Raw genomic sequence first — 25,149 nt, 5'->3', positions numbered from 1 at the left:
CGGATGCAGCACGTTAATGAGACCCTTGCAAACACAAGGGAAAGAAGCAGGGAAGGGATTGCAGAGGCCAAACCGAGCTACTCACTCAGTCTCCCTTGTGGGACTGGGTAGCAGGGCCCAGGAAATGAAACTCTGAACCACACAGACTTGTTAACTGCTCCCAAATCCTTCTGGGCCCTGGCTGCAAGCTTAGAAGAGCCTAAGCTGTGAGTTGCATGAACTTCCTCAATAATTATCTCTTGCGCGGTGCCTCAAGCAGGTTTGCAGTGTATGACGCCGATGAAAAGCCCAGCAGAGAAAACCTGCAATGGTCCCAGCTCTTTCAGCAGCGTTTGGGGCCTTTACATCACTCAGGCTGCATCTTCCAATTGAAATGCATTAATAATACAGCTCAGGCAAGCAGGCCGGGGCCGTGCAGGCTGCCCGGGCCAGCGGATAGCACTTCACACTGAAGGCTGCTTTTCTAGGCTTGTGTTTTGCTGTTGGAAAGAGGCCCAGACTTCCTCCCGTCCGACCCTCCCTTGCTCCCTGACTGCCCCAGCCCCAGAAAGTCCCCCCCGCCCAGAACCATCCAACCCTCCCCCTGCTCCCTGACTGCCCCCCCGGGACTCCCCTTGCCACCAGGCAGCTCGAGCCACTGGCTGCCTCTGGAGCCCAAGTTAAACCTGCCAGCCCACAGCCCCGCCCCCATAGTGGCAGAGGGGGGCGGGGTCTGGCTGCTGGAGGCCCAATGGGAGCGGCTCAGTAAGTCCCAGGTGGCCAATCAGCAGTGCCACAATCTGCATGGGGGAAAATCCCGGACCTTTCTACCTTATTACAAATTCCTGCAAAGGCACCACTTTGCGGCAATGTGTTCAGTGGGGGAGCAGCGGCCCCCCGATCCCCCCCAGCTCTGCTCCTGGGCAGCCCAACCAGAGCGGTGACGGAAGGTAGCGCAGGCGTGTAGCACTGATACCAGGTTATCTCGGGAGTCCCTAGGACAAGGAAGCTCTGCCCTCTGCAAGGTGGGGCTCCTCGGTGAGAGGGTATCCCCACACAGCATCCAGGGGTTACACTTTAGATGTAGGAGGGACAGACTCTGCTGAACTTAATTCGAGGAATCATTTTCTTACTGTAAACCAAACAGAAGAGGGGTAGATATGTGCTCTGTGAAAGCTCTCAGGGGGAGACAGCCAGGCCTTAAAGGCCACAGGACAAACCCATCAAAGTGCAGCAAAGTGGCCATTAAAACACTCAGACAATAGCCCCAACAATCACCAGTGGCATAGCCCAGTACCTCTCCGAGCTGAATGGGCTGGGTTTGGAGAGGAGCCCCCAGGATCTCTCCAGAGACTAAGAAGGACTGTGAAATAGGAAAGAGAGTCTCTCTTTGGGTAAAAGGCCATTTGTGCTACTGAAGAGTGACACTCTGAAAGGCATGGGGATGGTCCCACACAGGAGGGTGGGTGCTGGGCCAGACCAAGGAGGTCAGCTCCAGTGTAGGTTCTCTGGGGTAGGACAGGGGCAGAAGGCTAATCTGTCTGCTGGACCATGTCAGAACTTTCCTTATCTTCCTCCTTTTCTGCAACGAAACAGGAAAAACACTTTTCTAAAATAGAGGCTAACATTTGGAGATGAGAAAAAAAGATTTATGTTTATTTAAAAATGTTCCTCTCTTTCATTCCAAATAAAGCTTGTTTAACTGAGAGATCGGCTGTATGTTTGGAAAGATTCAACCCGTTCTTCTGTCTCTGAGGAGAAAACATGCAGAAACCTCGCGCAAAGGGGTCTACCCGGTACTGACAGCCGGGAGCCTAAGACCCCTATTTTGTCTAGAGGGTAGAGGACAGAAGGAAATGCTTCCCCAGACTGTGAGTAGGACAAGAGGAGAGCAGGTAGATCCCAAGAAGAAATGCTGAGAGACCAGGGAAGAGCGAGAGGTAGCGGTAGTCTAAAGGTCACAGTGATGAAAAGCTCCTCGTATCAAACCAGCTTTATGTTGCTGCGTAAATAACAAAGGTAAGAATATGTTCACACCCCAGACTGGCGGTGGCACAGCCAGGAGCACAGGTGGCTGTTAGCGGCATCTCCAGGGCCTAGCTGGAGTGCTCCAAGTCCTGTACAAGGAAAGGGTCCATCTCTCTGAGAGTCTGGTAGAGTTCTTCTTGGGCCTGAGCTCCCTTCCGCTCAACCAGCTGCAGTAAGACCTCGTTCATCCTCTTTGGCCTGGACTGCATACTAAGCACCTCCTCCTCTTCATCACTGTTCATTGCCTCTATGTCCCGTAAGCGCGCCAGGATGGGATAGATCACTCCCATTCGACAACGGAGCTGCTCCCGGTGCTTCTTCACAAAGGACACGCCTCGAGCTAAAGGAGACACCAGCCCTGCATTACTCTGCTGGGTACAGGTGGTACAACTCTGGGTTATTACAGTCCCACTAAATGACCCCATGTCACTGTGGGGTGCAACAGCTTCCCCTGTACTGTAGGGCTGTTCTAGCTCAAAGTGTGTGGTCAGTTGCATGAAGTGATTCATCTTGGAATATGGTTTGTAAAGACCCATCCACGCTAACACTGCAAGGGGCTGAGGCTCTGATGCAACAGCCAGCACTGCTACAAGTTCCAGACCATCCCACCAGCCTTCCCAGGGGTATAGCGAGGGATAAGGAGATGGCACTGAGGAAAGGAAAGCTTGGGATGGACCTCAGGAGCACAACTCTCGCCAGTGACGTACAGAGGGATCCCTTTGTGAGGAAGGGATGGAATCTGTGAGTCATTGCACTGGACAAAGGCAAACTGGAAGGTCTTTCTCCATGTCTAAGGTCTACGCTTCAAGCAGGAGGACCGGGCGTGTTAGAGAAGAAATGGATTCCAACTAAAGCTTGTCAACATTTTTCAAACTTTTTTCCAAGTGGCTTTTTTTTTTTAAATAAAACTTTTTTTTTTATTTTTCTGAAATTGTCCAATTTTTTTTCAACAGCCTCCTTCCCCCTTGAAATTGACAATCCAAAGGGTTTTCCCTCTTTGGTATTTTACTCATTCTCCCCGCTCCTTCCCGCCTTCCCCTCACTCAGCACCTATTTCTAATTTTGCCACTGAAAAAAACATGGGGGTGGGAGGAGGGGGTAAAACTGGACAGTTTTAAAGTTTGGGGTTTCCAGGTTGAAAAAAATCAGAATTTTTTCATGTAAATGTTTCAAGAAAATCCCAAGAATTAATTATTTTTTCATTAAACATACTGTATTCTGACCAGCTTGAGACTGCAGAAACTGAAAGCTCTGTTAAAATAATACTGACCTGTGAGTGTTTGGGACGATGCTGCAGGAATTTTAACGTCCCCTAAAGGAGAAAGAGAAGGGATCAGTCAAACATCCTGTCACTTCTCTCATTAGCAGGAGGGTCCAGCAACATTAAAGACCATCAGAGGCTAAGGGCAATCAGAGAAGCTTTGCATTCCCAGAGACCTTCTCCTCCTTTGCTAGCTGGTGTCTCAGCTTCTCTAAAGTTATACTGGAGTTTCTCCACCTCACAAGGAATCTTGAATTACTTGGGTAATTTCCCAAAGATAATTTCTGAAATCTCCAGAGAAATCATGATCAAAGATCCTAAAAGTGCATTTAAACCACAGGACTTTGTTCAGTGGATTAGGATTTTTGCCATGGATAATGAAGATGGCAGAGCTGAGACAGCTGATTTAATGTACATCTCCTGCCTCTCTGTGCCCCCAACATGCCTAACTTCAATACCTGGGAAATTATCATGATTCAAGAACCAGTTTGCAGCTAGAGGATAATAGGGTTATAAGGGACAGCCAGCATGGGTTTGCCAAGAACAAAGCATGTCAAACCAACCTAATTCCCTTCTTTGACACGGTAACTGATTTATGGGATAGAGGGGAAGCAGCAGATATGCTATAGCTTGATTTTAATAAGTCTTTTAACACAGTCCCTCATGACATTCTCATGAGCAAATTAGGGAAATGTGGTCTACATTAAATTACTATAAAGTGAGTGCACAACTGGTTGAAAGATGATACTCAAAGAGTAGTTATCAATGGTTTTCTGTCAAACTGGAAGGGCGTAGCTAATGGGATTATACAGGCGTCAGTCCTGGGACTAGTCAATATTTTCATTAATGACTTGTAGAATGTATTGGCGAGTATGCGTAGAACATTTGCAGATGACACCAAGCTGGGATGGGTTGCAAGAACTTTGGAGGACAGATTTAGAATTCAGAACCACTTTGACAAATTGGAGAATTAGTCTGAAATCAACAAAATGAAATTCAATAAAAACAAGTGCAAAGTACTCCACGTAGGAAGCAAAAATGAAATGAGACCTATATACTGGGGAATAACTGGTTAGGCGGTAGCACTGCCGAAAAGCATCTGGGGTTATAGTGGATCCCAAATTGAATATGAGGCAACAATGGGATGCAGTGCCAGTTGCGAAAAAGGCTCATATCATTCTGGGATGTATTAGCACGAGTGTTGTATGTAAGACACGGGAGGTAATTGCCCCAGTTGACTCGGCAGTAATGAGGCCTCGGCTGGAGCACTGTGTCCAGTTCTGGGCACCGCACTTGAAGAAACGATGTGGGCAAATTGCAGAGAGTCCAGAGGGGAGCAACAAAAATGATAAAAGGTTTAGAAAACTTGACCTGTGAGGGAAGGTTAAAAAACTGGGCATGTTTAGTCTTAAGAAAAGAAGACTGAGGGGGGAACCTGATAACAGTCTTCAAATATGTGAAGGGCTGTTACAAAGAGAACAGGGATCAATTGTTCTCCATGTTCGCTGAAGGTAGGACAAGAAGTACCTGGCTTAATCTGCAGCAAGGGAGATTTAGGTTAGATATTAGGAAAAACTTTCTAACTCTAAGGGTAGCTGAGCTCTGGAACAGGCTCCCAAGGGAGGTTGTGGAATCCCCATCATGGGAGGCTGTTAGGAACAGGCTGGACAAACACCTGTCAGGGATGGTCTAGGTTACTTGGTCCTGCCTCAGTACGGGGGGCTGCACTTGATGACCTCTCAAGGTCCCTTCCAGCCCGACATTTCAGCGATTCCATGAGCTTCAGTCACCACAACCAGCTGCCCAGAAGTTCTGCTTCAACGTCTTACGTGTGATCCTACCTGGCCTCACAAACGTCTTCCAAACCAATTTCCCATCTTTTCTGTCTTTCATGTGAAGCTTGATTTCCTCCTCCAGATCCGTCATGTAGAGCTCAATATAAGGCTGCTGGTCTGTGGGGCTTCTATAGCAGAGCTCCAGTTGCTGCAGTAAAGATACAATGACTTATGAGAGTCTCCCACCTCCGCCAAGAGCAGGAGTGAACGATGCCCATTGTTTGCTGTGTCCATTGTGGTCTCTTGGCTTATACTTAGATGGGAAGCTCTTTGGGGCAGGTCCATCTTTTTGTTCTGTGATTGGCACAAGGGGGTCCTAGGCAGTGATGAGCTGCCAAAATGCTAACAACCGGTTCCCTCCTCCTCACCCCATGAGGGGTCATGCCCCCCCCCGGGACTCCTGCCCCATCCAACCCCCCCCCCCATGTTCCTTGACAGCCCCCACCCCAGGACCCATGCCCTAACCACCCCCTTCCCTGTCTCGACTGCCCCTTGCCACCCCATCCAACCCCTTCTCTGATTCCTGATGGCACCCTGGGACCCCTATCCCATCCAACCACCCCTTCACTCTGTCCCCTGACTGTCCCTGGAATCCCTACCTCTAACTGCCCCCCCACTGCCCCATCCAACCCCTGCTCCTTTCTGACTGCCTCCCCCCCACCCCCGGACCCTTGCCCCATTCAATCTCCCTGTTCCCTGCCCTCTGACCGCTCCGACACTAATCCATCCCCCCCCCACAACTCCCCTGCCCTCTATCCAACACACCCTCCCTGTTCCCTTACTGTTCTACCTGGACCCGGGGCCAGCCTCGGGGGCCGGGCAGGCAGGAGCCGTGCCCCCCTGGCTGGACCCGGACCCGGGCAGGCAGGAGCCGCGCCCCCCCCGGCTGGACCCGGACCCGGGCAGGCAGGAGCCGCGCCCCCCCGGCTGGACCCGGACCCGGGCAGGCAGGAGCCGCCCCCCCCCCCCCGGCTGGACCCGGACCCGGACCCGGGCAGGCAGGAGCTGCGCCGCCCGGCTGGACCTGGGGGCCGGGCAGGAGCCACTCCGCGCTGCCCGGAGAGGTCACAGCTGGACCCGGGAAGCAGGAGCCGCGCCGCCCAGCCACAGGGTCCGGCCGCGACCTCGCCGGGCGGCGCAGCGCCTGGAACCCTCCCCTCCCGCTGGCGCCCCCACCCCAGCTCAAGCTCACCTGCAGGAAGCCGCTGCTTTCTTCTCAGCCCTCCCAGGCTTCCCGCGCGAACAGCTGATTCGCGGGAAGCCTGGGAGGGGGAGGAGAAGCCAGGAGCTTCTGAAGAGGAGGTGGAGTGAGGTGAGCTGGGGCTGGGGGAAGGGCAGGGAGCTGCTACAGCTTTTCTTAAATTTAAAAGCCCTTTTGGAACTAGTTGTCCCTCCAGGAACAACCGGTTCCAAAGGGGGCTTCTAAATTTAACAACCGGTTCGCGCGCTCCGGTGCGAACCGGCTGCAGCTCACCACTGGTCCTAGGTCACGACTGAGGCTCCTAGGCACCACCACCACACAACTAAAGCATGATAATACTTAATTGTTCAGCTCGTTTTGATGCCTTGGTGGAAGCAGAGGACAATCCTACTTACGTCAGGTGTTATCTTTAGCTCTGATGTACCAGACACCTCATACTGAGATCCAAAGTACAGCGCATTGGCCTGAGGAGGTTTGGGAATGAGCTTTGACTCCCACTTCGTTTCTTCTTCTTCAATGGCCTGTAAATTTCAAGCATTGTCATTTTTGAGAGATACAAACAGGAGCCCCTGACCCACAGCCAGCTCCGTCTTCACTCAGAGCATCTCGAGTCGTGGAGGGAAAAGGCCTGCTGGGTCACCTTGTCCATCCCCCAGCCAAAGCAGGCATGTGCCCTACGCTACGTTCGGTTGGGATCTGGTCCAGCCCAGTCAAAAATAACGCAGGTGCTAGGGCTGTCACCATTTCCCTGCTGGGAACCTCTTTCACAGCCTACCAGACCTCACGCTCAGGAAGTGTTTCCTCAGACAAACCTGATCACCACAGAAAAGATGGAGGCCTCTGCTTCTGCTTAAAAATAGGGTGCGATCAAATACAAGGACAGACTCTCACAATACATACAGACAAGGGAGCAGAGAGAAGGTTGCAAACCACAATCTTAATTCTGGCATTCTCCAATGAGTGGGTGATTGACTTTGCAACCTTAACATTGTTCTTTTAATGTGTGTGTATTTTCCATAGTGATAACAGGCTATGGGATCTACAGGCTATGTGGGGGTGGCTCCTGGGGTCCTTACAGTGATCATGTGGTCGCAGCCAGTGTAGCTAATGTTGAGTTCTAGCTGCCAACCTAATTCCCTCATTCCCTCGCGTAGCGTTTTCATTTTAACCTGGACTCTCCCATGCCTCTGGGTGACATTTTGTAAAGAAGATTTTTCACTGCTCAGAAGCTCAGTTATACATGGAATAGGCCATAGTGAGGAATGAGGCTGCTGGAGAGAACAGCACCTCCTAGTGGGTGCTGGGAGGACTTGGCCTTTAGCTTCAGGAATCACTATGTGGCTGAGTGGTGTGGATATCACACCACAGCAAGCCCAGCCCTGAGCTATTCCCACCTGTCCGCTGCTGCATACGGTGCCCCGTGAAGCTTGGTCACACCAACAATATAGTTCTCTTGATCTTCACCTCCTGTTTGAGCCTCCCCCAACAGATAAGGTATCTGTGCTGTGAGACCCCCAATCTCAGGGGTTCTCAAACTGGGGGTCGAGACCCCTCAAGAGGTCGCGAGCTGGCAGCCTCCACCCCAAATCCCGCTTTGCCTCCAGCATTTATAATGGTGTTAAATATATTAAAAAGTGTTTTTAATTTATAAGGGGGGTCGCTGGCTATGTGAAAGTGGTTGCCAGTACGAAAGTTTGAGAACCACTGCCCTATCCATTGGGGTCCCAACCGCATGCCTCATGTTAGCCAGTGCTGTGCATCCCTCGCGAGCTCAACTCTCTCCCCCTGGGTACGTGCCCCAGCCCATCACGCAGCACTATTAAAAACACAGGAAAACGTGACTGCCGAGGTGCCTTCTATTTCAGTGACAGTCAGCGTCTAGGCCTCTGCCCTCTCCTCTCTGAACGATGCCGTGCTGCCCGGCGCTGCACTATGTGCTTGGCTGTGCGGGTGTATTGATGTGGTTCATTCTCACTGTGTGGTTGTGCAGTGTCCCAGCAATCTCGGGGTTGGGCACACTATATAAATGGGATGGTTGTTTTACCTTCATGAGTGAGTGGTCGTTGGGTATCAGGTAGAGGTGGAGTGTAACGTCTGCAGCCCTGAGTGCCCGGTAGATCAGCACAAGGGAATGGATGGGAATAAACGTTATGGCCGAACGTATCATTCTCCAAAGCACGCCGAGCTGGGAGAAGCTGGGATTTTCCAGGACAACATGGAAGAGATGGATTCTCGTTGGCGTTTCCAGGGTCATGTGGCCAGCTTCAAAATGGGCGATTTGGCATGAACTTAAATCCCCTCCGCCTGCAGCTGGGATAGTGAGGGGAATGAGATTGAAACACCCTGAGCTGGCAGCACCTGTACAATGACTTACACCAACACACAACAGCCGTCCCAGACGCCTTACAAATATAAACAACCGCAGGCGCTGTGCAGCCCTGCCATCGAATGGGGTGCAGAGAGATGGATGGAGTGAGGAGAAAGGGAAGGAACGAGACGGAGCGGGAGGAAGAACAGACTGGGAGAAAGGGTGAGGCAGGGCGGTCCTTAGACACTGTAGTGTTCTATGCTGGCCCCAGGCCTCTGCGGGGGGTGGGGCTGCGCCCAAGGTCTGGGGGGGGCAGGAGCAGGCTTGGGGGGCAGGGGGAAACCACCCCACAGTACGAGCCCGCAGAGTGGAGTGGGTTGGGGCTGGGCCGCTCCACTTCCTGCCGCCCGGTGAGTGCAGGACAGGCCTGACCCCTGCTGCAGTCCCCCGAGATGTAACTCAGGGGAAGGGGTGGGAAGAGGCAGGATGGGGGCAGAGCAGGGGCAGGGGCTTTGGGGAAGGGGTGGAGTGGGGGTGGTGCGGGAGTGGGGGCAGCTTTCCTGGCCAGCTCAGCCAGCCAGGGATCGGACTGGCTGCTGGAGCAGCACACAGCTGCGTAGTGTACCAGGAAATTTGCAGCCATTTGGTGCCCCAAATATCCTGGTGCCTTTTGCAGCTGCGTAGTTTGCGTATGGGTAAGGACAGCCCTGGGGTGAGGGCTGGGAGAAGGGTACTCAGGGAAGGGGTCACACGGGAGGCTTAAGAGACAGGAGAGAGAACAAAAGCACAGTGAGAAGGAAACTAAAGGGAGGGAATGAAAAGAAGTGACACTGCCCCCTGAGTAGGAGAGAGAAGGGGAAGCCGTGGGTCTGGGCACAGGGGCAGAGGCAGGGAATGGCCAGCGAGAGGAGATCAGGAGGGCTGGAGGGAGGACGCATAGAAGCAGCTGGAAGCCTCTGGAATATCACACAGAAGAGTCTCCCTTAGGGAACCACTGGCCCAGGGAGTGATGGCAGGAAATGAAGCTTGCGAGATCCAGACCGGAAAACGGAGAGGTGGAAGGCCAGGGCAGGAACAGGGACACAATGGCCTGAATCTCCTCTGGTCCTTCTCCCCAGCCCAGCCTGTCTGCTGGGTGTACACCGAGCATGGAACCACCTCCTGCTGTCTTCCCCCGGCCCCCTCCCACACAGAACCCGGGGGTCTGCCCCAGACTCCCCCATCCCCTCCCCCCGCCCCAGGGGCTCCTTGCACTCCTGTGTGTCTGGCCCTCAGGCGCTGGAGGATCTACCCACCATCCCCCGCAAGGCGAGCCACACTCCCGACAGGGTGGGGGATCTACACCCGAACTGGGCCGCACTGTGCCTGGCCCTGCACAGCGAGGAGGAGGAGGGAGAGGCAGCCAGGAGCCTTCCTCTCGGCTGCCTGCTCCCTGGAGCAGGGCCAGGCACAGTCTCCCTTGTGGTGGAGCCGAGCTGGAGCAGGAGCTGGGAGGGGAGCGGAGGGCACAGCGCAGAGCCCCTGGGGCTCACACTCCCCCAGTGCTCCAGGACCCTCCAGCCCTGCTGGCTGCAGACTGTGGCTCAAAGCCGCCATCAGCCCCTGACTCCAGCAGCTAGCCCAGTTACTCCCCGTTCCTGCCCTACCTGCAAGGCACACGAAGTGGGGGAGGTGCACGGCTCGCACAGTGTCGGGCTCGGCCCTGATGTGGAACAGGGGGCCGGCGACCATCCACTCCTGCCTGGCAGATGGGCTCAGACTCTCCGCCCAGGAGCCGTATTCGTACTCGACGGTCACTGCTGCGCTCACCTCAAAGCCAAGCCCTGTTTCAGAGCAGCGGAAGGAGCCAGCGCTGGGGATGCGAGCTCTGGGGGGCACAACGAAAACGCAGAGGTCAGGCTTGGACAGGGCTTCTAGGGCCACATCCTGCAGCACCCTGGAGCTCCTACCTGTAGACGGTCCTGTTCTCCTCTGTGCCTGGAACAATCTCTGGCGTTACCTCTGGAAGGATCTGAAAGACAGCGAGTTCCAGTAACTAGGGGCTTCATAACGGTTACTCCTAGTGACAATGGAACATCTGGTGCTGGGCACTGTCAGAGAGAGGATACTGGGCCAGGTGGAGCTTGGCTCTGATCTACTCTGGCAATCTCTGTGTTCCTAACATGGATGATTGTATTCTTGCCAGCAAGTTAAAGAAGTATGGGCTGGATGATTGGACTATAAGGTGGATAGAAAGCTGGCTAGATCGTCGGGCTCAATGGGTAGTGATCAATGGCTCCATGTCTAGTTGGCAGCTGGTATCAAGTGGGGTGCCCCAAGGGTTGGTCCTGGGGCCGGTTTTGTTCAATATCTTCATTAATGATCTGGAGGATGGCGTGGATTGCACCCTCAGCAAGTTTGCAGATGACACTGAACTGGGAGGAGTGGTAGATACACTGGAGGGTCGGGATAGGATACAGAGGGACCAAACAAATTAGAGGGTTGGGCCAAAAGAAACCTGATGAGGTTCAACAACAACAAGTGCAGAGTCCTGCACTTAGGACGGAAGAATCCCATGCACTGCTACAGACTAGGGACCGAATGGCTGGGCAGCAGTTCTGCAGAAAAGGACCTAGGGGTTACAGTGGACGAGAAGCTGGATATAAGTCGACAGTGTGCCCTTGTTGCCAAGAAGGCTAACAACATTTTGGGCTATATAAGAAGGAGCATTGCCAGCAGATCGAGGGACGTGATCATTCCTCTCTAATCGACATTGGTGAGACCTCAGCTGGAGTACTGTGTCCAGTTTTGGGACCAAGAAGGATGTGGAAAAATTGGAAAGAGTCCAGTGAAGGGCAACAAAAATGATTAGGGAGCTGGAGCACATGACTTATCATAGAATATCAGGGTTGGAAGGGACCTCAGGAGGTATCTAGTCCAACCCCCTGCTCAAAGCAGGACCAATCCCCAGACATTTTTTGCCCCAGATTCCTAAATGGCCCCTTCAAGGATTGAGTTTATAACCCTGGGTTTAGCAGGCCAATGCTCAAACCACTGAGCTATCCCTCCCCACCATGAGGAGAGGCTGAGGCAACTGAGATTGTTTAGCCTGCAGAAGGGAGGCATGGGAGAGGGATAGCTCAGTGGTTTGAGCATTGGCCTACTAAACTGGGGGTTGTGAGTTCAATCCTTGAGGGGGCCATTTAGGGATCTGGGGCAAAATCAGTACTTCGTCCTCCTCGTGAAGGCAGGGGACTAGAATCATAGAATTCAAGATCAGAAGGGACCATTATGATCATCTAGTCTGACCTCCTGCAAGATGCAGGCTACATAAGCTGATCCACCCACTCCTGAACTAATTCTCTCCCTTGACTCTGCTGTTGAATGCTCCAAATCATGATTTAAAGACTTCAAGTAGCAGATAATCCACCAGCAAGCGACCCCTGCCCCATGCTTCGGAGGAAGGCGAAAAACCTCCAGGGCCACTGCCAATCTACCCTGGAGGAAAATTCCTTCCCGACCCCAAATATGGCGATCAGCTGAACCCCAAGCATGTGGGCAAGACTCTCCAGCCAGACACTCAGGAAAAGGCTAACAATATCCCAACATTGACCCTTTGTACTAATTACCAGTGTGGCACGTTATTGACCTATTGACTAAACCCGTTATCCTATCATACCATCCCCTCCATAAACTTATCCAGCTTAATCTTAAAGTCATGGAGGTCCTTCGCCCCCACTGTTTCCCTCGGTAGGCTGTTCCAGAATTGCACTCCTCTGATGGTTAGAAACCTTCGTCTAATTTCAAGCCTAAATTTCCTGACTGACAATTTATATCCGTCTGTCCTCATGTCCACATTAGCACTGAGCTGAAATAATTCCTCTCCTTCCCTGGTATTTATCCCTCTGATATATTTAAAGAGTGCAATCATATCTCCTCTTATCCTTCTTTTGGTTAAGGAAAACAAACCGAGCTCCTCAAGTCTCCTTTCATATGACAGGCTTTCCATTCCTCGGATCATTCTACTGGCCCTTCTTTGTACCCGTTCCAGTTTGAATTCATCCTTCTTAAACATGGGAGACCAAAACTGCACACAATACTCCAAATGAGGTCTCACCAACGCCTTATATAACGGGACTAGCACCTCCTTATCTCTACTAGAAATACCTCGCCTAATGCATCCCAAGACCGCATTAGCTTTTTTAACGGCCACATCACATTGCCTACTCATAGTCATCCTACGATCAACCAGGACTCCTAGGTCCTTCTCCTCCTCTGTTACTTCCAACTGGTGCGTCCCCAGCTTATAACTAAAATTCTTGTTAGTCATCCCTAAATGCATAACCTTACACTTCTCATTATTGAATTTCATCCTGTTACTAATACTCCAGTTTACAAGGTCATCCAAATCTCCCTGGAGGATATCCCAATCCTTTTCCGAATTGGCAATACCTCCCAACTTGGTGTCATCCGCAAACTTTATCAGCCCACTCCTACTTTTGGTTCCGAGGTCAGCGATAAATAGATTAAATAAAATCAATGACCTTTAAGGTCCCTTCTAGCTCTATGAGATAGATGTATATTTCTCTATATGTTAGTGAGGTGGGATTTGATAGCTGTTCTCAACTACCTAAAAGGGGCTCCTAAAGAGGATGGATCTAGACTGTTCTCAGTGGTACCAGATGACAGAACAAGGAGTAATGGTCTCAAATTGTAGTGGGGGAGGTCTAGGTTGGATATTAGGAAACACTATTTCACTAGGAGGGTGGTGAAGCACTGGAATGGGTTACGAGGGAGATGTTGGAATCACATTCCTTAAAGGTTTTTAAGGCCTGGCTTGACAAAGCCCTGACTGGGATGATTTAGTTGGGGATTGGTCCTGCTTTGAGCAGGGGGTTGGACTAGATGACCTCCTGAGGTCCCTTCCAACCCTGATATTCTATGATTTCTTCCAAGCTAAGCCATGTCCCAGCTGAAACTGTTAAACTTCCAAGACTTTGACTGTCAGAAAGCAGCCCCTTACCTTGCTGATGCACCGCTTGCAGTCTTTCTTTGATAAGGTGGAATTTCTAAGATCAGCCACAGCTCTTTTTGCATTTTCTTTGTGCTGTATCTGGATAGCTAAAAAGATCACAACCATCCATGACCATTTTGTGTCTCTCTCCCTTGGCTCTCAGAGAGACTTGGATCCTTTTGTTTGACTCTGACCCTGCAGCCACCTTCTCCTACAGAGGCTTTCCCTTCTCTCACATCCCCAACCAAGATCAGAGCAGGGCAGGGGTGTTGGGCTTCTCCTGTCCTGTTCCCGCCACTTCCAAACCCTCCCTTCCTCCTCCCGCTTCTGTCTCCTCTCTAAACAGCACTTCATCCTCTCTCCTCTTCCCGCCATGCTGCTGTCATCTACTGTGCACCCAGCTCCTCTCCATCAACCTTCCTGTCTGAGTCCAACCCTTGGCTCTCTCCTCCTTGCCTCACAATCCCCCATACTCATCCTCAGTGGCTTCAACTGATGACCCGTCAGACCCTATACCTGCACCCTCATCTCTGCATTCGACCTGCAGCTCTGGTTCCTTGCTCCCACTCACCCACGGGCCATTCACTCAGCTTGCTGTGCACCAAGCACTGCTCTCTCTGTGATCTCCTGGTACTGAGTTCCCCTTGTATGACCATCACTGGGTCTCTTTCAGTATCATGCATCGGCCTCCCCTCGTGCCGTCGCTCGGCCTCTCCTTGACTTCAGTCCATCAGCGCTGATGACTTCTCATCTGCTCTCTGCTCCCTGCCCTCTTTCTTTTCTTCCATTAAATGGCTGTTGATTCTGTCCATGCTTCATTCTCCTCCATGCTGTACTCTTTTACCCCCCTCCCACTGTAGGGTCTGCCCTGCCGACCCCCAGCCCTGGCTCACCCCCGGCACCTGTTTCCTCCGTTCCTGCTCTCGCACTGCGGAGCGTCTCTGGCAGAAATCCTGCAGCCAGGCTGACATCCTCCTACAAATGTGTTCTCTCCTCCTTCCGGTCCACCATTGTCCTACCCGAATGCCTCTACTTCTCCAACCTCGCTTAACCGCACACCCATAATCCCAGCTGCCTTTTCACCATCTTTGACTCACTCCTGAAACCCTGCCCTCTCCCACCTCCACTTCTCTCTGCACAGGATCTCACCAATTTCTTCTAGGAGAAATGACTTTCCCCTGCCCCTCAGCTGCCTTTCCTTCCCTCTTCTCCTCCTCACTCTCTCCTCCTTCTCCCCTCTCACGGATGCAGAAGTTTCCCATCTTCTGTCCTCCTCCAACCCCTCCACTTGTCCCAGTGACCCCATCCCAGCTCCTGATCTCTTGCACATCCACCCTCATGCCCTCCCTTATTCGTCTCCTTAGCCTCTCACTCTCCTCTCACTCTCTCCCCTCACAATACAAACATGCTTCAGTTCCTCCCATCTTAATAACGCACCCTTGACCCCACTTGCCTCTCCAGCTACTGCCCCATCTCTCTTCTCCTTTCCATCCCCACGCTCACTGAACACGCGCGTTACAATCTCTGTCTGCAGTTCCTTTTCTCCAGTTCCACCCTGGGCCCTGTCCAGGCCAGTGTCCACCCTGGCCCTCCACTGAAATCACCCTCGCCCAAGTCTCTGATGTCCTCTTCCTAACCAAAGCTCAGAACCAGTGCTCTGGCCTCAGCCTTCTTGAGCTGTCAGATGCCTTTGACCAAGCTCTTCTTGAAATCTTGTCCTCCCCAGGCTTCCATGACTCTGTCCTCTCCCAGTTCTCCTCCTGCCTCTCTTATCACTCCTTCAATGCATCCTCCTCATCCTCCCCCCAGCTCTCTGTAGGGGTTCCACAGAGTCTGTCCTTGGTCCCCTTTTCCTCCCCTCTGCGCTGTACCTCTGGGTAATCTCATCACAAACCGTCCCAACGCTGACCATGCGCAGACCTACCTCTGCTCCAGACCTGTCTCCTTCTGGCCACACTAACCTCTCAGCCTGTCTCTCTGACCACGTATCCTTGTGGATGTTTAGCTGTCAGATCAACCTCTCAATGGCTAAAACAGAGCTCCTAATCTTCCCTTCCCCCCACCACCTGCTTTATTCATCATTCTGGACATCACATCCACCCTGACTGTCATTCAGGCCCATAACTTGGGTGTCATCTTCGATCCAGCCTCTCTCTAGGGCCTCACATCACGCAGATTCTTTCTGCAGAACATCTCTGAAGTTCAGTCTTTCCTGTCCATCCACACAACTCAAACTCTCGCTCAGGCTCCCATCATCTGGCCTGTCAGCTACTGCAACATCCTTCTCTCTGGCCTCGACTAATGCTGGCTCGCCCTGCTCATACCCATTCAGCCTGCTGCCGCGCTCTGCTAGCCCGGGGCTTTGGCCATGTCACCTGCTCTTTGCATTCCTCTAGGACATCAAACATAAGCTGCTTGTCTTCACTCTCAAGGCCCTTCATGGCCTGTCCCCCCTGAACCTCTCATCTCTCATTCACTCTCGAGCTGCTGCCTCTCACCTCTGCTTGGCCACCCCCCAGCGCCTACTTGAGCCATTTTCAAACCAGCATCTTTCTGCTCTCTCCCTGGCTGCCCCTCAGCTTGAGAACTACGGCGTTATTTCAGAAGAAGGTTGGGGGAGGGGACACAACGTAAGCTTGACACAGCATCCCCTGTTCCGCCATCCCACTGAGGCTGTGGCTGCCTGTGGCGGGTGAATGCGGGAGGAGTCAGCAGGTTGGTCCTATCCTGGAGGAGGTTGTGCCAGTCCTATCGCCGGGGAAAGAGCGGGTGGAGGGCTAGTGGGGGTGGGTGTTTCACCGATGGCCAGGCTGGGGCCGGAATCAGGGCCTGTGTTCAGCTCTGGTCCAGGCCACCGCAACTGCTTACAGTCCGGCCAGTGGGGAGAAAGGGCCAGCACTGACAACGTGGCAATGAGGAGCCCTGGCCCAGCTTGCCGAAGAGCAGCCCTCACAGGCCCAAGGGAGACACAGCTGGGCCACCTAGCTACTGCCACAGCACACCCTGGTACTGCCACAACACACCCTGGTACTGCCATAGCACACCCAGGTACCGCCATAGCACACCCAGGTACCGCCATAGCACACCCAGGTACCGCCATAGCACACCCAGGTACCGCCATAGCACACCTAATAACAGACAGTGCCTGGCACACTGGGTCCTGGGCAATGGCTGGAGCTCCTAGGTGCTACCATAATACAAATTAATAAGAATAAAATAATAACAACTACATAGATGACACCATATATTTAAGCTGTGTCTATCCAGTGGTATTTATTTTTTCTACAGCTGGTATAAGGCTCATACCCTGGGTGCTGAAGCTCAGCACAGTGCAGGGCTCCACACCCTGAGCTGGCAGGATTCCCCCTATCAGGTTTTACATGCAGAGTGGGGGTCTGCTAGGACAGTCTGGGGTTGCAGTTACTCGGAGCTCCCTCACCACCAGTGCTCCTGCCCCACTCCCCATGAGCTCATCCTGCTGGGAGAGGCTGGACTTGGATTTGGGTCAATGCCCCAGTCCCTTCTCTTGTGATGGAATCTTGTGCTTCAAACATGACTCAGGTGAACCTGATGCTGTGATGTCTGCCTGAGTCTGCAGACAGCCAGAAACAACAGCTCTGAGAGGGGCGGGGATTCCATGTTCACATTCACAGGAAGGGGGGTGAACGCTGACTCTCTGAAGGTGACAATTTAAAGGGCCGACCCAATAACCATTTCACAGCTCAGGCGAGGAGAGAGACAAGCATACAAGGAAGAGCTGCACAATCTATGCAAGTGGAAGCCCATTTTAGTCTCACAGCTGGGTGGGTTTTGGCTCTGGGTGGAGGATGGTAGAAGATCATATTCCCCCTCCCCCCTTCATATGAACCCTGGAAGTAGCGGGGGCTCCCCACAGCCAGTGTTTCTATCGAGGGCCGGTGCAAGGATGTTTTGCGCCCTAGGCAAAACTTTCACCTTGTGCCCTCCCCCATCCCCGAGCCCCTGCCCTGAGGCGGCCCCCCCCTGCGGCAGCTCTCCCCCTCTGCCCTGAGGTGCCCCTCCTGCAGCAGCTCCCTATCCCCCACCCTCCGCCCTGAGGCACCTCACCCCTGCCCGCCCCAGCTCACCCCTGCTCCACGCATGAGCACGAGCATGAGCACGAGTACCCTGAGCACGCCGTGGCTGCTTCACTTCTCCCGCCTACGTCGCAAGCCTGGGAGGCGGGAGAAGTGAAGCAGCCACGGCGTGCTCGGGGAGGAGGCGGGGCAGGGGTAAGCTGGGGCGGGGAGTTCCCCTGCATGCCGCCCCCCCCTTACTTGCTGCAGGCGGCCCTCCCCTCGCTCCCCTGCCCCAGCTCCCTCTTCCTAAATGCCGGCAGCGACCGGGGCGGCTGAAGATCCGGCCACCGCGGTCGCCGCTGAAGAAAATGCCGCCCCCAAAATCCTAGTGCCCTAGGCGACCGCCTAAATGGTTGCACCGGCCCTGTTTCTATCACCCTTCTGTCTGGGAGAGGCTGGGACTGGAATCGCTGGGGGCTCCCTCAGCCAGTGCTTCTGTGGCACCTCCTACTGGGAGAAGCTGGTACAGCACTAGCAGGGGGCTGCTCCAGTGCTATTCTCTTGCTAGCATTTCATTGTTTTCTCTGGAGGGTTTTATTCCTGCATTGCCCAATTTTTAATTTCTTGAGACCCCCCTTATGTGTTTGTTCCTCAGGTTCTGTTTTGTCTGGAGATGACGAATGTGGCTGGGCTCCCTCTCTGCCTTGTGCAGTTACAGCAGGAAAGTGAAAGACTGGAATAGCAGAGAAACCACTGTCACCTGAGATCATGTTTGTGTTGGTAATGCCAGCGCCATCCCTCATCCCACCCCATAACTCCTCTGCCCTCCCACAGCCTAACATTGCGTTGCCTTTCTGCTGCACTACCACCACCACCAGGGCTTGGTCTAGGATGCTGTCTCCATTGGATAGACGGGGAAGCGAGTAGAGGTGAGAGGCAGTGCCATACCAAGGCCATACTGCAAATCCTCTAGAGCACGGCCAGCCTTCCTCACTGTCCCTCCAGACCCAGGATCCAGCCTGTTGCTCTCTCCCTGAGCAGCGCTTTTAAAGGGAAAACATTCAAAGTGGAAAAAACCAGCGTCTCTTCTTACCTGGAGGAAGGAAGCTTGGATCACCACTGCCGGGCAGTGCAAAACAAACATTAACGCGCACTGCAAAACAAACATCAGCGGGTGAGACCAGGACCCTCAGCCCCCTGCGGAGAAGTATCCCTCTCCCACTGCTTCCCCATTCTCCCAGTCCCACTCCTGCTCTCAGCCCCGTTAGAAAGAAGCCTTTTGCTGCCATGTTATGTGACAGAGGGCTGTGTGCCTCTCCCCACTGAATGGTGCTGGGGCTCTGCTAAATAGTGGTAGCAGGGTGAGGCCCTGAACCCAGGGGGGAAAGTAACTTACAGGACTTACCGGTACTGCCGGAGTCCTGAGGGGGGCGTGGCCTCACCTGGAAGAGGCGTGGCCTCTCAAGATTTAAAGGCCCTGGGGAACCAGCTGTGGCTGATTTAAAACCCAGAGCCTTTAAATCAACCAGGGGCTCCCAGCTGCAGAGGTGGCTGGGACCCCCCCTTCCCTCCCGGAGCTCAGGAACAAATTAAAGGGCCCGGGACTTGCTGCTTTAAGAAGGCCAATTTCACAAAGCTGAAAACAGTTATGAGCCAGATCACCTGGGAGGAAGAATTTAATTGGAAAAATATGATTGGTAATTGAGAATGATTTAAGGCACCTTACTAGATGCTCAAAAAGCCACAATCTAGAAAGAAGGTTGTACTGGTTTAAAAAACAAAGCTTGTTTAGCGGGGACATGAAGGCAGATATTTTTTATATATATATATATATATATATATATATATATAAACAAATGGAAGAAAGGGGAAGTTGATAGCAATAAATATAAATCAGAAGTCAGGAATTGTAGAAAATTGATAAGGGAAGGAAAAGGACACACGGAGAAATCTATGACCAGCAGAGATATGGACAATAAAAAGGAGTTTTTAAAATACATTAAGAACAAAAAGAATTCTGACAATGGTATTCGTCCATTACAAGACGGAAATTGTAGAATTATCTATAATAATGGAATAAAGGCAGAAGTGTTCAATAAATATTTTTGTTCCATATTTGGGGGAAAATATTATATAGTCTCATCATATGATGATCAAGACACTTTTACATTCCTCTAGTATCTTGGGAGGATGTTAAATAGAATATATTAAAACGAGATACTTTTAAATCAGCAGGTCCAGATAACTTGCATCCATGAGTTTTAAGTGAGCCGGCTGAAGAGGAGTCACTGGACCATTAATTCTGATTTTTAATAAGTCTTGAAGTACAGGGGAAGCTCCAGAAGACTGGAAGATCACTAATGTTGTGCCAATTTTTAAAAAGGGTAAATGGGATGATCTGGATAATTGTAGGCCTGTCAACCTGACATCGATCCTGGCCAAGATAATGGAGCGGCTGATAAAGAATTAAAGGAGTTTAATTAAATTAATGCAAATCAAGGTGTGTTTATGGAAAATAGACCCTGTCAAACTAACTTGCTATATTTTTTGGATGAGATTACAAAGTAGGTTCATAAAGGTAATGGTGCTGATGTAATATACTGAGACATCTGTAAGGTATTTGACTTGATACCACATGATATTTTGATTAAAAATCTAGGATGATATGAAATTAACATGACACATATTAAATGGATTAAAAACTGGCTAAATTGTCATCGAGCAGGTTTGTTTCCAGTGAGGGATCGGTTCTTGGCCCTACTCTATTTCTCATTTTGATCATTGACCTGGAAGAAAACATAAAATCATCGCTGATAAAGTTTGCTGATGGAAAAATCACTGATATGGAGCCATCTGGATCTCTAGGGTGCAAACATACAATATTGATTTTAATACAGCGAAATGTAAATGTTAACACCTAGGACCAAAGAACGTAGGCCTTGCTTACAGAATGGGGACTCTATCCTGAGAAGCAGTGTCTCTGAAAAAGATTTGGGGCTCGTGGTGGACAATCAGCGGAATGAGCTCCCAATCTGTGGCCAAAAGGGCCAATGTGATCCTGGGATGCCTAAACAGGGAATCCCAGGTAGGAGCAGAGAGGTTATTTTACTCTGTGTTAGTCACCGGTGTGACCACTGCTGGAATCCTGTGTCCAGTTCTGGTGCCCACAATTCAAGAAAGAGGCTGATAAATTGGAGACTGTTGAGAGAAGAGCCACAAGAATGGTTAAAGGATTGGAAAACATGCCGGGGCAAGGAGCTCACTCTAGGTAGTTTAACAACCAGAAGGTCAAGGACAGCTCTGATTACAATCGATAAGCCCCTTTACGGAAAATAAATATTGGGCTCTTCACTCTCGCAGAGGAAGGTCCAACACAACCCAATGGCTGGAAATTGAAGCTAGACAAATGCAGACTGGAAATAAGGCTCAAATTTACAATGGTGAGAGTAATTAACCGTTGAAACAATTTCCCAAGGGTCGCGGTGGATTCTCCACCACTGGCCATTTTAAACCCAAGATTGGCTGTTGGCTGTTTTTAAAAGCTCCGCCCTAGGCATTATTGTGGGGCAGTTCGACAGCCTGTGTGCTGCTGGAGATCTGACACTAGACGATCACAACGGTCCCTTCTGGCCTCCGAATCTACCCCTAGGAACCAGGGCCGGGTTTACAATGGCTCCAGTGGCTCCATGGAGCTGGGCCTATGCTCAGAAGGGGCCCCGGCCTGCTCTGCTTGCACTGTGCCCCGAGACCCCGCTGGCTCCCCCAGCCCTGTCCCCTGTCCCCTGCTGTGAGCTGGGTGGTGGTGTGCAGGGCACCGTGCATTTGTGGGTGGGTCCTGGGGGCGCTGGGCATAGTGGATCCAGGGGGCCTCTGGCCATAGGGAGTTGGGGGGCTGTGTGGCACGGCATGGGCCTGCTTCCGAGGGGAAGGGACATGCTGGCAGCACAGGGCCGGGCAGGCCATTGTGCATCTGGCAACTGACAGTTTGTAACTAGTGCCCTCGCCTCTGGCTGGCCCCTCGCTCCAGGGACTGGCCTCCCCGCGCCATGCTCCATTGCCTCCATGGGGGCCCACAAATATGTTGGGCGCCGCACCCAGAAAAGGTTAATCCGGCCCTGCTGGGAACCCCCTGCGGGAGGAGGGGTTTTCCTCCTCCTTCCTTCCCTGGCTTCTGGGAGCCGAGCTCTGCCCCACCGCTGCCCCTTCCTGCCTGCTGCTAAGAGGGGGCGCCACCACCTTCTCATCCCCACCCCCAGCCTGGATGGGGCACCCTGCATTCCTGCCCCCACCCCGACTGCTGGGGAGGAGCTTCCCATGCTCTCCCCTCCCTCCATACCCGTATGCAAAGTCTGCAGCTGCACAGGGCACCAGGAAATTTGGGGCATCACATTTCCTGGTGCCCTAGGCAGCTACATGCTGCTCCAGCCCCTGCTCCACCTCTTCCCCATGGCCCCCACCCCGCCCCTTCCTTGCCCCAGCCCCACCTCTTCCCACCCCTGCTCTGCCCCCAGGGGCGGCTCTACAATTTGCGCTGTCCCAAGCATGGTGGCACGCAGCGGGGGGCGCTCTGCCTGTCGCCTGTCCCGCGGCTCCGGTGGACCTCCCCCAGGCGTGCCTGCGGATGCTGCACCAGAGCCGCGGGATGAGCGGCCCCTCCGCAGGCACGTCTGCGGGAGGTCCACCCGAGCCGCGGGACCAGCGGACCTTCTGCAGCCATGCCTGCGGGAGGTCCACCGGAGCCGCCTGCCGCCCTCCCGCGGGACGACGCCCCAAGCGCGCGCTTGGCGCGCTGGGGTCTGGAGCCGGCCCTGGCTGCCCCAACCCCGCCCCCGCTCCACCCCTTCCCCTGAGGGGTCGGGCGCCCTGCACTCACCGGGTGGCAGGAAGTGGAGCGACCTGGCCCCAGCCTGCTCTGTGCCGCATCGCCGGCTCCCAGCCGCGCCATCGGTGAGTGCTGGGGGCCGGTTCCCCCTGCCCCCCAAGTCCCAAGGCTGGGAGCCAGCGGAGCAGAGCGGAGTGGGCTGGGGCCGGGTCACTTCACTTCCCACTGCCACATGAGTGCGGGGTCAGGCCTGATCCCACACTCCCCAGGCGGCAGGCTCTGCCGGCTCGTACTGTGGGGTGCTTTCCCCCCTGCCCCCCAAGCCTGATCCAGCCCGTTGGGGCCAGGCCCCCCCCCCACTGGGGCCTGGGGCCACACCCCCCCCCCCGTGGGGAGGCTGCATAGGACACCGAAATGGCTAGAGACGGCCCTGCATGGAGATGAGGCAAGGCCCAGGTTTCTCTCCTTCCCTCCTGCCCCGTGTGTGCGTGCTCTGGCAGCTGTTTTACACATGGGTGGGCTGTCCAGACATGGCCGCCCCCACTCCTCTAGGAGCAGGGTGCAAGGAGGTGACCCTTCTCCTTTCCTGCAGCCCCTCCCCTCACCGTTCCATTCCCCCACCCCACCCCACCCCACCCCACCCACACAGAGCACCGTCAGCCTGGGTGGCTTTTATTTGGCAAAACAACAAATCTAAGAAAGAACAAAAGTAAAGTCTTCTGGGTAAGTAAGTGCCAGTTGGAGCACCCCTGCCTGCCTGGCCCCATGAGTTGCTCTGGGTCTCACTGGGGGTCTCCCTGCAGGAATTATCCGGGTGCTGTTAAAGTTCAGACACTCCCCAGAGATGCGCCCTGGGCAGTAAAATCCACTGGCTCTTCATTCAGCAATCCTGGTCGTGCTTTCTTTCAGTTCCGTCGATCCGTTCCCTTGGTAAAGGCCGTCACCAGCCCCTCGTAAGGACAACATCACCCAGCTCCCCCATCCTCCCCCGATCACCCACTCTCCTGGCCACCCCATCCAGTCCCTTCCCTGCACTCCCCCCCCCGCTCGCCCTCCCATCGCCGCCCTGAACTTACAGGTCCGCACTGCATGGACAGTGCAGTGATTGGTCAGCCCTTGGTGCCGCAGACTCCTGGCATCTTCCAGCTCTTTGCCTGCGAATATCAGTGTAAGCTCGTCAACATCGTAAAGGTGGATGTTTTCCTCTATCACCTTCCTCTTCAGATCCTCCCCGGTGTCATCCCAACGCACATCCACAGCACCCATGCGATCATCTCTGGTTCTAATAAAGATTGTGCCCCGGTCCCTGCCAGCGGCTGCAGAGCTCCCAGTGGCTCCGTGCTCCATAATGTCTGAGCCCGCGGGGCTGTCTGTGCAGACTGTGCTCTGAGACCCGGGCCGTGGATTCCTCAGAGCCCCCCACCAGCCTCCTTCCTCCGGACTTAGGGATCTTCTCTGCCCCCAGCAGAGCTCCAGCTCCCAGGCCGGCCTGCCCTTCCTCCCACCCCGCTCAGAGCTCTCAGCCACTTCCTGAGAAACTGAAACTGCAGCTGGCCAGGAGCCCAGGCCTCGGAGCCCGGCCGGGTGCTTCTGAGGCTGCGCTGCGCGGGGCTCATTTCAGTCACTTTTTTCCCCAGCAAAACACGACTTTTTTGGGAAACACAAATTTTCACAGAAGTTTTTTTTCCGTGAAATGTTCTAATTTTTTCTAATACGCTCATTCCCCCATGGAAAGCCATAGAGTTTTTGGTATTTTCCCCACTTTTTTCCATTGAAAGGGGGAAAACAAAAACACTTCCAAGTTTAGGGTGGGGGTGGGGGGCTGTTGAAAAAAACCAGAAAATGTCCATACTTTTCATGAACATTTTTGAAAAACCGAACCCAGACAGAATGGTGCGTACTGCCTGGTGTCTGAGCAGCCTGACTCCAGACTCCGAAAGCTCAAAGCTCTGACCGGTGCGGATTTGGGAAAATGAAGCTGGAACTAGAAGTTTAATGTCCCCAAAGGGACTGGGATCAAACACCCAGTGAATTCTCTCATTAGCAGCATCAAATAACAGTAGAGATCATTGGAGGCTAATGGCCAGCTGAGAGGCCCTGCGTTTAGGGTGACCAGACGTCCCGATAAAATCAGGACTGTCCCGATATTTGGCTGTCTGTCCCGCTTCCCGACGGATGTGCGGTCGGGACGCCATTTGTCCGGATATTTGGCTTCGGCCGCACTCTGGCTTTTCTTTCTTTCTTTTTTGGGCTTTGGCGGCGCTTTGACTTTTTTTTTTTTTGATTCGGCGGCGGTGTCCCGATATTTTGTTCTTGTCATCTGGCCACCCTACCTGCGTTCCAGGAGACCCTTTCCTGCTTTGCTAGCAGGTGCCTGACCTTTCTCTACAGGAGTTTTACCTTCATAAGGAATCTTGAAATACTTGGTTGATTTCCTGTAGATCAGTGGTTCCGAAACTTTACCAACCTGTGAACCCCTTTCACTAAAATGTCAAGTGGGGAACCCCTTCCTCAAACTGAATATTTCCAGGGATTTTCTCCTTTACCTGAATATACTGCTGCTATTATATTACAGTCATTAAAAACCAAGAGTGAACAGTACAATATAAAATTCAGAAGACTAAAAGTCTTAACACAACTGCTGAAGAAATCAGGCCCAGTCACTCTAGACTTTTACATTTTACA

General features: G+C 52.9%; 2 protein-coding genes across 3 annotated transcripts in view; both read right to left on the bottom strand.

Moving 5' to 3' along the window:
• The window catches only part of LOC123350770 (NACHT, LRR and PYD domains-containing protein 1a-like), a 93,029-nt gene that overhangs the window by 36,562 nt on the left and 31,318 nt on the right, over nucleotides 1–25,149 (bottom strand). The gene's annotated exons all lie outside the window — the stretch shown is intronic.
• On the bottom strand, nucleotides 1,607–23,964 carry LOC123350772 (caspase recruitment domain-containing protein 8-like). Its single transcript, XM_044989495.1, has 10 exons — nucleotides 23,541–23,964; nucleotides 18,736–18,795; nucleotides 13,615–13,712; nucleotides 10,562–10,623; nucleotides 10,259–10,479; nucleotides 8,349–8,614; nucleotides 6,700–6,825; nucleotides 5,110–5,251; nucleotides 3,278–3,319; nucleotides 1,607–2,347 (listed from the first exon to the last, which is right to left on the bottom strand). Exons 1-10 carry the CDS (start codon nucleotides 23,809–23,811, stop codon nucleotides 2,076–2,078), a joined length of 1,560 nt encoding a protein of 519 aa, XP_044845430.1. The 5' UTR covers nucleotides 23,812–23,964; the 3' UTR covers nucleotides 1,607–2,075.

This window comes from Mauremys mutica, chromosome 16, assembly GCF_020497125.1.
Source record: "Mauremys mutica isolate MM-2020 ecotype Southern chromosome 16, ASM2049712v1, whole genome shotgun sequence".
Classification (NCBI taxonomy): Eukaryota; Metazoa; Chordata; order Testudines; family Geoemydidae; genus Mauremys; species Mauremys mutica.
Note: the sequence above shows the minus strand (reverse complement) of the source record. Positions and strands in the feature narration are given on the sequence as shown.